This window comes from Corythoichthys intestinalis, chromosome 6, assembly GCF_030265065.1.
Source record: "Corythoichthys intestinalis isolate RoL2023-P3 chromosome 6, ASM3026506v1, whole genome shotgun sequence".
Taxonomy (NCBI): domain Eukaryota; kingdom Metazoa; phylum Chordata; class Actinopteri; order Syngnathiformes; family Syngnathidae; genus Corythoichthys; species Corythoichthys intestinalis.
In genome coordinates this window covers 28,259,039-28,271,775 of record NC_080400.1, presented here as the reverse complement: position 1 = coordinate 28,271,775, position 12,737 = coordinate 28,259,039, and the positions used below count along the sequence as shown (strand labels likewise).

The 12,737-nt window shown below is 37.8% G+C and overlaps 1 protein-coding gene across 2 annotated transcripts in view; it reads left to right on the top strand.

Annotated features, from left to right (window-relative positions):
* Nucleotides 1-11,550, top strand: part of LOC130918083 (CD166 antigen homolog A-like) — a 109,088-nt gene extending 97,538 nt beyond the window's left edge. The window contains exons 13-15 of one of the 2 annotated variants that reach the window (XM_057839975.1): nucleotides 323-434; nucleotides 10,455-10,595; nucleotides 10,663-11,550. In XM_057839975.1, coding sequence (XP_057695958.1) covers nucleotides 323-434; nucleotides 10,455-10,557 — 215 coding nt within the window. In that variant the 3' untranslated portion in view covers nucleotides 10,558-10,595; nucleotides 10,663-11,550. The remainder of the gene's footprint in view (nucleotides 1-322; nucleotides 435-10,454; nucleotides 10,596-10,662) is intronic. The other variant, XM_057839974.1, reaches the window with a different exon arrangement.
* The last annotated feature ends 1,187 nt before the right edge of the window (nucleotides 11,551-12,737 follow it).

Genomic DNA, 12,737 nt, shown 5'->3' with positions numbered 1-12,737 from the left:
GTCAGAGTTGGGGAAAGCGACTAAAAACAAATGTTCTATGAAAGGAATAAATAAATAAGTGTGGCCTACTGATAGACGGAAGGAGCGGTGCCACCAGCTTCTTGGCAACCATGGCCCATTATTTTCCTGCCTCATGAGAAAATGTCATAAACAGAGGATGGCTGCCATTAACATAAACCTCAGCGATTCATAATCATGTACAGCGGCAATGTTCCCATTCAGCCCACGCGTTTAGTGTTCAACTTCCTGTTTACGGTCAGGAGGTCCGCTCTGGCCTGTGTACGTCAGATGTATGACACTCCGCTTGTCTTTTGTTGCGCAGACCAATCGGAGGACGTCGATCAAACCAAATTGGTGGTCGGAGTGGTGGTCGGCCTTCTTATCGCCGCCATGGTCATTGGGTTGGCCTATGGAATTTACCAGAAAAAATCCAAGTGAGTCACTGTTTAGCTGAATTTTACAGTCAGTCAAGTTACAAATACCTTTATGGAATGTTAACTTGGGCTTTGTTTGAAGAGCCATGATAGAAATTTTTAACTGGTACTCAGGGGTAAAAATAGCGTTGCCACTCTTGTAATTGTAAGCATGACAACAAAACACACTTGCCATTTTATTACAGTCCTAGTATAGATCAAGAGAAGTTATTCTATCTTAAAACAAGAGTTTTCCAATATTTAAAATATATAAACATTTTTGAATGACAAGGGATAATATCGTCATTAATTGTGAGCCAATATGCCTGTTGCCTACGATGTGAATGTAGAAGAGGGCACTGCTTAGCAGAGCAGTTACGCTTATTGACCATTAGGTCTCGCAAAACACCGATGCTTAGGATTTGTTATGTGAGCAGACCATTTGCATTCAGAGTACAAAAATTAAATGAACAATAGTTGATTGAAAAATAATGAATTGTGAACTCATTACACTTTGCTACTGCCTTGCCAGAAAGAGGTAGTCACTAAAAAAACTGAAAAGTAATAAAATAAAAAAATATGTGGGTCGTCACAATACAATTAGCAATATCATACTAAGTGCATAACCACATGTATCGGTATCGGTTTGATATCTGTATCGGATTTTTGGAGGTGGACAATATCGGGATATCAGTTTAAAAGTCATTAACAGACAACTCTACTTAAAACTTATAAAATAAGAAAAAACTGACTGACCTTACCTTGACTATTATACTAAAACGACGAATTTGAAGAAGAATCTTATTGATTAAAAAAAAAAAAAACGACGAATTTGAAGAAGAATCTTATTGATTAAAAAAAAAAAAAAAAAAAGTCATAATATGCTGTGAACAAAAATGACTTGAATAAACCTAAAGATATAAGAAAATGATGTAATGATCGATTTAGGAAAATGTATAAACAAGACAAGCATTTTTATTTTTTTTTTTTACGCAAACTTGAAATAAATAAATAAATAAAAATCTGAATCCCTTTCATGTACAGTAATCTTAATCATTCTCAGATGAACACGCTTAGCCGGGATTAAACCAGGGCCGGCCCAGGCCATTTGGGGGACCTAAGCAAAATAATGCCAAGGGGCCAAATTTTTGGCCCACCATTTCGTCACAGTGTAATGTGAAACCCATACATGCAAACCAACCCATACATCCATATTTTGTATATTAATCAGATTTTGTTGCACTGCATACTTCAAACTTCTCACCCCAAATGATTGTCAGTACTTACAGAAGATGGCGCCAAACCTTTTTTCTAAAAGAGGAAAAGAAAGAAGTTAAGGAAGAACTTTATTTTTTAAACTTGTAATCAAGTATCAAAACTCACAAAAGTCAAATAAAGCAAACTGTAATAAACAGATGTTTGTATAGATAAACAGCAATGCACGCCACATTAATGCTTTATTAACAACTTATAAAACTAGAAACTGCAATTTCTGGAGAAATTACACCTGGTCTTTCCTGTGTGGCTATACAGATCGTAGCCCCGCCCAAGGCTATCAATAGAATGGACAAACATGCCTATCAATGGCATTAAACAAATTAAATCCCATTAGAAATGAATGGGAAATTTGGACGTCCATGGCCGCCAGTGGCGACACCCTTAATAAGCGTCAATGGAATTGGGGAAGTTTGGGGGACACGTCCTATTGATATCTGGTCATTATCTGTTGATTTTCGGAAAACAAAAAAAAAAAATCCCCATTGAAAATGAATGGGAAAAATTTGGACGTCCATGGACGTCAATGGCATCACCCTCCATAAGCGTCAATGCAATCGTGGACATCTGGGGGACACGTCCTATTGATATCTAGTCATTTTGTGTTGATTTGGGGGGGAAAAAAATTCCCATTGAAAATGAATGGGAAAAATTTGGACGTCCATGGACGTCAATGGCATCACCCTCCATAAGCGTCAATGCAATCGTGGACATCTGGGGGACACGTCCTATTGATATCTAGTCATTTTCTGTTGATTTGGGGGGGGGGGGAAATGCCCATTGAAAATGAATGGGGAAAAAAATGGACGTCCATGGACGTCAATGGTATCAACTTACATAGGCTTCAATGGAATCCAAGTACATTGGCATCAATAAAATGTAAAAAAATGCTGAAATGCCATTAGAAAATGAATGGGAAATTTGGACGTCCATGGCCGTCAATGGCGGCACCCTTCATAAGCGTCAACGGAATTGGGGAAGTTTGGGGGACACGTCCTATTGATATCTGGTCATTTTCTGTTGATTGTGGGGAAAAAAAAACATTTCCCATTGAAAATGAATGGGAAAAAATTTGGACGTCCATGGACGTCAATGGCAGCACCCCTATGAGCGTCAATGGAGTCAGTGATGTTTGGGGGACAGGTCCTATTGATATCTGGTCATTATCTGTTGATTTGGGGAAATTTAGTTTTTTCCCCATTGAAAATGAATGGGAAACATTTTGGACGTCCATGGCCGTCATTGGCATCGACATCCATAAAGTCAATTGAATCCAAGTACATTGGCATCAATAGATTCGACATGCATGGCCGTCAATGGCATCAATGCAATGTAAAAAATTCAATTGGAAATCCCATTGTAAGTGAATAGGAAATGTTCTCATTAGAAATGAATGGGACAGTTTTTGGCAAATTTCCGGGGGACCGTAATTTTTATAAAATTCTGTATATAACTTTTATGCCCCTCACCATCACGGAATTTTTGATGCCTAAATTTGGTCAAAAATTGAAGGAGTAGATACATTTTGAAACTTTTCTTTGTTTTCCATTAAAAATGAATGAGCCAGTTTTTGGCAAATTGCCGGGAAACCGTACATTTTATCAAAAAAAATTTTCTCAGTCACTTTTATGCCCCTCGCCATCCCGGAATTTTTGACGCCCATCTTGTGTGTTTTCGTCAAAAATTGACGGACTAGTAACAGTTTGAAACTTGTCTTTTTTTCCCATTAAAAATGAATGGGCAGGTTTTTGGCAAATTTCCGGGGAACCGTATATTTTTTCCAAATTGTGTTAATAACCTTTATTCTCCTCCCCGTCCTGGAATTTTTGATGCCCAAATTGTTTGATTTGGTGAAAAATTGTAGGACTAGATACATTTTGAAACTTTTTTTTTCTCATTAAAAATGAATGGGCAAGTTTTGGTCAAATTTCTGGGGAACCGTAAACTTTTTCCAAATTCTGTATACAACTTTTATGCTTCTCAATGTCCCGGAATTTTTGATACCTAAATTATGTAATTTGGTAAAAAATTGTAGGACTAGATACATTTTTTTCCGGAAAATTGCCGTTTACGGGCAAACGGAAAATTTTTCGGGCCCTGCGTCGCGCAAAATTCCGGACGTGTCGATACTTGAATGGTGCCGATCGGTCAAGCGGTTCGTGCTGCGCAGCGCGCCGAAGGATTCCCATTAAAAAAAAAAAACAATAACATATAGGGAGGCTAAAGTTGTAGAATCACACTACCTGATCTTTCCAAAGGAAAGACCAGGTAATGAGGTTGCCAGATTGGGGGCCCCCTAGTGGTCAGGGGCCCTAAGCAGCTGCATAGTCTGTGTATAGGCTGGGCCGGCCTTGGATTAAACGGTATTACAGTATATGAATACAATGTGGTCATTGTGAGTCAACCAAACAGTTATTCAAGCATCTGTTGAAAATTCTTCCAGTTTTTAGTATTGTAATATATATATCTCAACAATGTGGTCATTGTGAGTCACCCAAACAGTTATTCAAGCATCTGTTGAAAATTCTTCTAGTTTTTAGTATTGTAATATATATATATATCTCAATATATCGGGAACCACCAAAAAGTCACAATCTCGTTTTTTTCCGAATCGCTTTCAGTCGTACCAATAATGTCATGGGTTTTTGAAAACCCGTACCTGAAATGGAACAGGAGGTAGTTTGTTTTACTCCATGAATTACTGACGGCCAGTGTTGTTAATAACGGCGTTACAATATAATAGCGTTACTAACGGCGTTATTTTTTCAGTAGCGAGTAATCTAAGTAATTACTTTTTTCATCTTGGCAACGCCGTTACCTTTATTGAAGATGGAATGGCGTGCATTACTGTACATTACTATATTGGTTGAATGACTCGAGAAAAGTCTGAGGGAGACGGACTCACCGAGACGACAGAGCAGGAGTGGGGAGGAGGCAAAAAAGTTCAGACGCCGAGCAAACACGATGCTATGTGGCTTCGATAATACCTGACTGTAGCCGATAGCCTACAAACTACGCCCACATGATATGGTAGCAATGGTAGATATCACATATACCGTAATTTCCCGAATATAAGGCGCACCCGTGTATAATGCGCACCTCAAATTTACTTGAAAAATCTAGAGGAAATTATTGTACCCGTTTATAACGTGCACCCTAATTTTAACACCAATAAATAGAAGAATACAAGAAAACACCTCATGTACGGATACAGAAATGTCATTTTACTGACTGGTGAAACACATCACAAGCATAGCACATTGGTAGTTCAAAACATTACCATAAACTGACAATATTTACGGTAATAATATGATTTGACAACTTCTCCAACTTACCAGAATCTAGGAGAAAACAAAACAGATGTGACTTTTCTTTTAAAGGCTGCTGTATAACTTGCTCGTTTCATCATGATGAATAAATGTTTCTTCCATGGATACATACGGTAAAATAAAAGTGGTGACTGAAATCGGAAAACGGAAAAAGCGCATCGCTGTGGACTGTAACAAGAGGAACTATTGTTATTTGGGTTTGAGTTTCCCAAGGGACAGATATAGTGGACGGACACAGGAACTCTGTGTTGTGTTACGTTTGTTATGGTCCGAGTTTCCGAGTTGCAATAAATGTTGACTCAAATGAGTTCTGTGCTTTATGAAGAGTGAATAAAAGCAGAATTTAACACAGACGAAATCATTCGACCAATCAGGGTATTACCGAAACAAAATGGTGACGTCATGTACCGTAATGGTCGGCATCGGATTGCCACATATGTTTTCTTCAACACAACATGGCCGTGTCAATAAAAAAAATCTGTCTTTAGATACATGTGTGTGTGTGTGTATATATATATATATATGTATATATATATATATTAGGGCTGTCAAACGATTACAAATTTTAATCGAGTTAATTACAGCTTAAAAATTTATTAATCGCAATTAATCGCAATTCAAACCATCTATAAAATATGCCATATTTTTCTGTAAATTATATATATATTCTGTAAAATAAATTGTTGGAATGGAAAGATAAGACACAAGATGGATATATACATTCAACATACGGTACATAAGGACTGTAGTGGGCATTTCACTCTACTGTCATTTAAATCTGTCTATGCTGTCCTCACTCCGAAGTGTCTACTTTTTCCAAAGCTAGACAGCTAGTGAACGACGCCTTAATAATCAGACTTCTTCCTTTTTCATCTGATTTATTAATAAAATGGCCTCAAACCATTGTCCTCTTTAGACCGTCGTAAAACTACAAAAAAAAGTACACAAGCATTGCATTAGCAACAACGTTAGCTTAGCACGCTATACAGGTTCACTAAACATAAACAAAAAGCGTCTCATACAAAAAATATAAAACATTTCGCTTACTAACATAATATGTACATTCTTTACAACAACCATACTTACGGACAAATCTTGTCCAAGGATCATATAAGCACAACATTACAACGTAGGCGTCAGCCCGAGACGTCGTGCAGCCATATTGAACTGGCAAGAAAACAATAAACCATGTCGCAAAGCGACCACAAGAGTTCGCTGTTAGACAGGACAAAAAGCCTTGCTGTAAAACTTACCAAAAGGCAGAATACTGTCTGAGCGGGACATGTGCGTTAATTGCGTCAAATATTTTAACGTGATTAATTTAAAAAATTACCGCCCGTTAACGCGATCATTTTGACAGCCCTAATATATATATATATATATATATATATATATATATATATATATATATATATATATATATATATATATACACACAATTTCTGTTTCCATCCATGTACCCGTGTATATTGCGCACCCATGATTTTACAAGTTGATTTTGGGGGAAAAAAGTGCGCGTTATATTCGGGAAATTACGGTATATAGAACTAGATGCAAAATGACGGACATGGCAGCGTTAGCAACATATACAGTATAGGTAGCTAGATGCGTTAGTAAACAGCAGCCATCTTAAAGCAGTAGACTTCTTTGGAAGGCTCTGTTGTAGAGAACCTTCCTAGCGAACCTAAGTAACTTTTTATCTAAAATACTCCTAAATTGGCAAAATCTTGAATAAGCCTGTCGCAATATCCAATAATTCCATTTATCGCACGATAAATAAAAATGAAGGCGGTAATTTTTCCGCTGCGATTTATCGCCTCGCGTGCATGCGCGCGTGTGGCAGCTATGCTGTTAAAAGTTCGGATTCCTTGTTACCAACTGCGCAAAATGCATCTTCTTTCCAGGTCCGGCAAAAAATAGCGCCGGAGCCAATCGTTCCCATTATATCCTATTGTTCAACGTATACCGGCCGCGTCAGTGCTCCGGATTGAAAGCGGAGGATCTCCGGCGTGCCGGTGTTGTTGACGTGAGGGCGCTCCCGTCAGGGGTGACATTTCACGAGGGGCGGCTATTTTTCGGCACAACACCGGATATTTGAGTGGAAAATTAAGAGCGCTGTGCTTCAAACTCGTCCTGTTGATGAAAGTCAATTGTCTTATGCTGGTGTTTTGCAGTAATGAGCAGATGTGACTTCTGTGGCGTTTGCTAACTGTTTTTAATGCGCGCACACACGAGATATCATGAAATAGCAAACTATATGTGCCATGCCATTGGCTAGGTGAGCCCAGAGTGATTATGGGACATTCGATGAATTATAAACCGCCATGACTGAATGGAAGTTAAGAAGGCCAAATCAATCCATACCAATGACTATAGATAATGCTGCAAATATTGTTAATTCAGTACGTGACACAGATGGATTCCGACCACAAATACGATGTCTTGCTCATGTTGTAAACCTAGCTGCTAAGAGAGCTGTAGCAATCAACAGTGTGCCCCGCCTCACTTGACAAACAGTAAAGCTTGTTCTCAGCACTTTTATACTAAATTTCTTCAGATCAGTAAGAAGTAAGCACATAGAAATTATGCACTAAAATGCATGTTTATATGATGGCAATGTAATTTTTGCTCGTTGGGAAAAAAAAAAAAAATATATAGATTTATTTTTTTTTCTTTTTTTTTTTTTTTCAAAACAATAAATGTATTGAATCAGATCGAAAATCGTGTCCCCCGTATCGAAAATCGTACCGAACCGTGACTTAACTGTATCGTTGCATCCCTATGGAATACAATTGCAGAAGCTATGAGGGGAAAAGTTTTCATTTGCCTAAATGCTTAAGTTATTAACTGCAATTGTATTTTTATTTTTTATTTTTTTTAAACACATTTTATTTATTGTGTTTCTGTCCGGTATTAACATCGTTGTCGTTTACATAAGAGGCATGGTGTATTGTTTTTAGTTGTGATTTCTTATCACGTTGAAATGGGTGTACTTGATCTATTAACCCTTTAAGGTCTGGGCCTATTTTGTCTGATTTTGCATGCCTTTGAAGTTGCCTTTATATTTCAAAGAAAGAATTGTTTACGATGGCCTGGTTTGGTCCCTTTTTTTGTGACACCTTGAACTTCATGTCCAAATTGTTGTTTCCTTCACTGATCAATTATAAATCATCATTTTGGGCCCAAAAAGACCAAAAATTCCTAAATCGTTTTGTCAAAATTTTTAATATTGATGTCCAATTGACAACCAAACATGCGTAACGAACCGTTTTGAAACTTTGTAATATTTATTCAACATGTTAGGATGAACATTCAACCAAAAAAATTTAGAATAAATAGTCTTATATTTGACAATTCAACATAAACAACAGGTATAGCCATAGGCGTTTTTTGCCTTTATACATGCTCCAGTCAAAACAGGTTATATACAGCAGATCTAACAGTGAAGAACAGTGAAAAAAGATATACCATCTAACACAAAAAGTGTTTAGAGGCCATCTCTTTATGAGTTTAGGTATTGCGGCCCATCGCCTGATGAAAACTATGTACACACAATCAAGCTTCTTGAACACACATTTATATACACAAATTGAGAAGATTGATGTGGGAAAAAAAATATATATATATATATAACATTCGGGGGGAAAAAGCATTTTCAAAAATATTTACAATAAACAAGTTAAAATTTTTTCAGTCATGCCACTCCAAAAAGCAGTTTCGTCCTGGAATTAGACACGGCTACATCACACAGCTCACACTTCCATGGGGTGTCGGTTCTCTTTCCACCCTTCCATTTTCATATCACTTTACTTTCATTGTCACTATAAATGTACATGAAAATAAGTCAGTATTTATGAAAATAATAAAGTATAAAATAAAAATATATACAGCAATAAATAATAATGGAAATCTATATGTATGACAATAGAAAGAATACCATAGCTGAATATGTGCTACATCCCTAATCTTCATATAGAAAGAAGAACACCACAAATTATAAATTCCTGCCTGGGATACCCACAGTGCACGTACGACTTTGATCTGATATGCACATTTTATTATTATATACACAAACACATACTTATATTGCATCAAAATTAACTTTGTCTTGCAATATCAAAAGAAACTTTCAAAAGAAACGTTTTCAGCATGAAAAAAAAGAGTGAGTTGGTTTACCTCTGCTCGTCGATGGCGTCACCCACGTGTTCAAATCCGTCACTATCTTCACTCGAGGACTCTTCCGAAGAAGACGATGATGACGAATTTGGACCATCCTCTTCCTCAAGTTGATCAGAAGCACAATTGCTTGCGCTAAATTTAGTTTTCCGTTCATTGTCAAAGTCACACAAAGTCGCTGCTCGATCCAGCAGTATCCAACTGGCCGTCGCTCGCCACCTCGCTGCTTCAGAACACTCCTCCCTCTCGTTCGGTTGAACCTCGCACCGCAGTTATATTTATAAAAAAAAAAAAAAAAAAACGCATTTTGTGCTTCCACTGTGACTTCGAAAGGGTTCGTTTGATTTGTGTTTTTTTCATGGAGCTTCCGTTTTGAAAAAGGACTAGAAATGATGGAAATATAGACATAAACAAATGATCCATGCAGCGTTTTAATGTTTTTTTGAGAGGACAATAAAACTATAAAACTTAAATGACAATATCTCACGTTCTAGTTGGTCGATTGACTTCAAATAATAACGAGAGTAAACCGCAACTTCCGCACTTTAAAACGAGACTAACCAACGGCATGTGGGTGACGTAATTAAAACGTGAGGGCGCTTCAAAGACGACGTGCGCTGAGGACGCGCCGGCGCGTCCTTCGACTCTCAAGGGTTAATATATAATGTATTCTCACTGTGTTATTGTAAATTGGTTTAAAAAAAAAAATGGGGGGCCGCAATAATATCGCAATAATTTATTGGATAAATTATCGCACACTAAAATTTGTTATCGCGACAGGCCTAATCTTGAATTGAATCTATCTTTAAACGATGAAACGGTTTTAAAACTTAAACATGTCAAAAGTAGACAGAAGGGAACTAAAGCAATACTGGGAGCAATTTTAACCACTATAAACGGTTGATTCAGGGTAAAGGATAAATTAGGGTAAACAATTGGGCTAGGGCCAATTTTCCCAAAAACCTTTTAAACTTCACATAGTGTGACCTGTTTTTTTAGGGAAAAAAAACAAAACATGAAAATTATCACCAGTTACTTTGCCAAGTAACTAATTACTCTTACATTCAGGTAACTGAGATACTAACGCAACTACTTTTTGGGAGAAGTAATTTGTAACTGTAATTAATTACTTTTTGAAAGTAAGATTAACAACACTGCTGACGGCCCACAACACCTTGAACTAGAGCATGTAACCTCATATAAATGCCACAAGATGGCGACAAAGCACTCAAAAATTTAGCCAATGTGCTGTACCCAACAGGCAAGGCAGCTGGAAGACAGGCGAGAAGGAGAATGGTTCCTCCGAGGAAGAGAGAAAGCTGGAGGAGAAGGTGGAGGAGAATAGCCAAAAAGCTGAAGTGTAAACAAACAAGCCACCTGCCATCGTTTGGGAATGTGAAAGGTAAGTGCATAAACACACACACACACAGTCCTAAAACATGAATAACCCCCGACATTGTCCTTTCCAGTGAGAACATGGAACTTTGCACGTTTCTCCTCCTCACCTCATCTTTTGGGAAAAGAAGAAAAGAAAAATTGTACATTACAAAGAAGACAGCTTGGATTTGATTTCAGGGAGAATTTGACTACAAATCCAATCCAACTCTGGGAGGAAAAAATTGGATACTGTATGTGATATACATGCACTACTTGACACACGCTTATACACAGTGTAGCTATGTCGTCTGTTAGCAATCATTTTTAGGAAAGAACTATTGTTGGTTAGTTGCTGCAAGTGAAATAACTTTGAGACCAGGTTTGCCTTTGCTGTTAAAGATGTGTAGGAAGCGCATCGTGTCTTGTTCAGTCAGGCTTCGTTTATTTTGAAATGTACATTTCGGTTTGTTCATTTGTGTCGTAGAGAATGGTGGAATAGGCTATGGGTTATTAATTGCTACAGTTGGTCTTGGCGAGGACACGCCGTTCATAATTTTTTTTTTTCCAAATGTACTGTATGTCGTCAGGTGGCTAGCACGGCTAGATTTACCCAGAAAGTGATGTCTATTTTGCCTCCTTCCTGTAAATCTACCCGCTAGTGTCTTTAGTGAGTGATTCATAATTTAGTTGATGTCATCGCCGAGGAGTGCCGTTGTGAAATATGAGTTTTATTTTGTTGTTGCTATTTATGTTGTACGAGATGAAAGATTGTCCCGATGCTCAAACGGCTTTTTCCCCCCACTATAGTTTGTTTTGAATTGCCATGAAAACACGCTTGCAGACTCCAGAAGAATAGTAGAAGTTCATTTCTGAATTGAAAGCATCCAATTGGAAAAATGACCAAAGAAATTGAACATTGTCATGCAAGTATTGTAAATATGTTTTGTTTTTTGTACTTTTGTTTAAAATAAAGTGTACATTTGGAAAACATGGTCACTGTCTGTTTTTTTGCTGTTGTTATTTGTTCCACTGTTGGCAGCTAATGCATTACAGGGTATCCCCCAGAAAATCACTGTTTTGGATGAGAAAAAAAAATTACACATAAAAATGTTAAGTTGACAAGAACTTTGGAGTCATAACTATTAAGTGTTGTTATAAACCATTTACAGTGGAATGAAAACGCATCTGAACCTTTTGGAATTTCTCATATTTCTGCATAAAATCACCATCAAATGTGATCTGATCTTTGTCAAAATCACACAGATGAAAACTCAGTGTCTGCATTAACTAAAACCACCCAAACATTTATAGGTGTTTATATTTCAATGAGGATAGAATGCAAACAATGACAGAAGGGGGAAAAATAAGTAAGTGAACCATCACATTTAATATTTTGTGCCCCACCCCCACCCCCGGAAGCAAAAACTTCAACCACACACTTCCTGTAGCTGCAGATCAGTCTGGCACATCGATCAGGACTAATTTTGGCCCATTATTGTCTACAAAACTGCTGTAGATTCCTCCGATTCCTCGGAAGTCTGGCATGAATCGCTGTCTTAAGGTCATGCCACAGCATCTCAATGGGGTTCAAGTCTGGACTTTGACTTGGCCACTCCAGAACGTGTATTTTGTTCTTCTGAAGCCCTTCTGAAGTTGATTTACTTCTGTGTTTTGGATCATTGTCTTGTTGCAGCATCCATCCTCTTTTTAGATTCACCTGTCTGACAGACGGCCTCGGGTTTTACTGCAAAACATCCTGGTAAACTTTTTAGTTCATTCTTCCATTAATGATTGCAAGTTGTACAGGCCCTGGAGTACCAAAACAGCCACAAATCATGATGCTCCCCCCACCATGCCTCACGGTGGGGATGAGGTGTTGATGTTGGTGAGCTGTTCCATTTTTCCTCCACACATGACGTTGTGTGTTACTCCCAAACAATTCAACTTTGGTTTGGACTGTGCCAGTGATTGAAACTATGAGTCTTTAGCAGATACTATGGGGTTCTTTTTTTTTTTACCTCTATGAGTATTCTGCGCTGAATTCTTGGCGTCATCTTTGGTGGACGGCCACTCCTTGGGAGAGAAGCAACAGTGCCAAACTCTCTCCGTTTGTAGACAACTTCTCCGACTGTCGATTGACGAACATCCAGACTTTTAGAGATGGTTT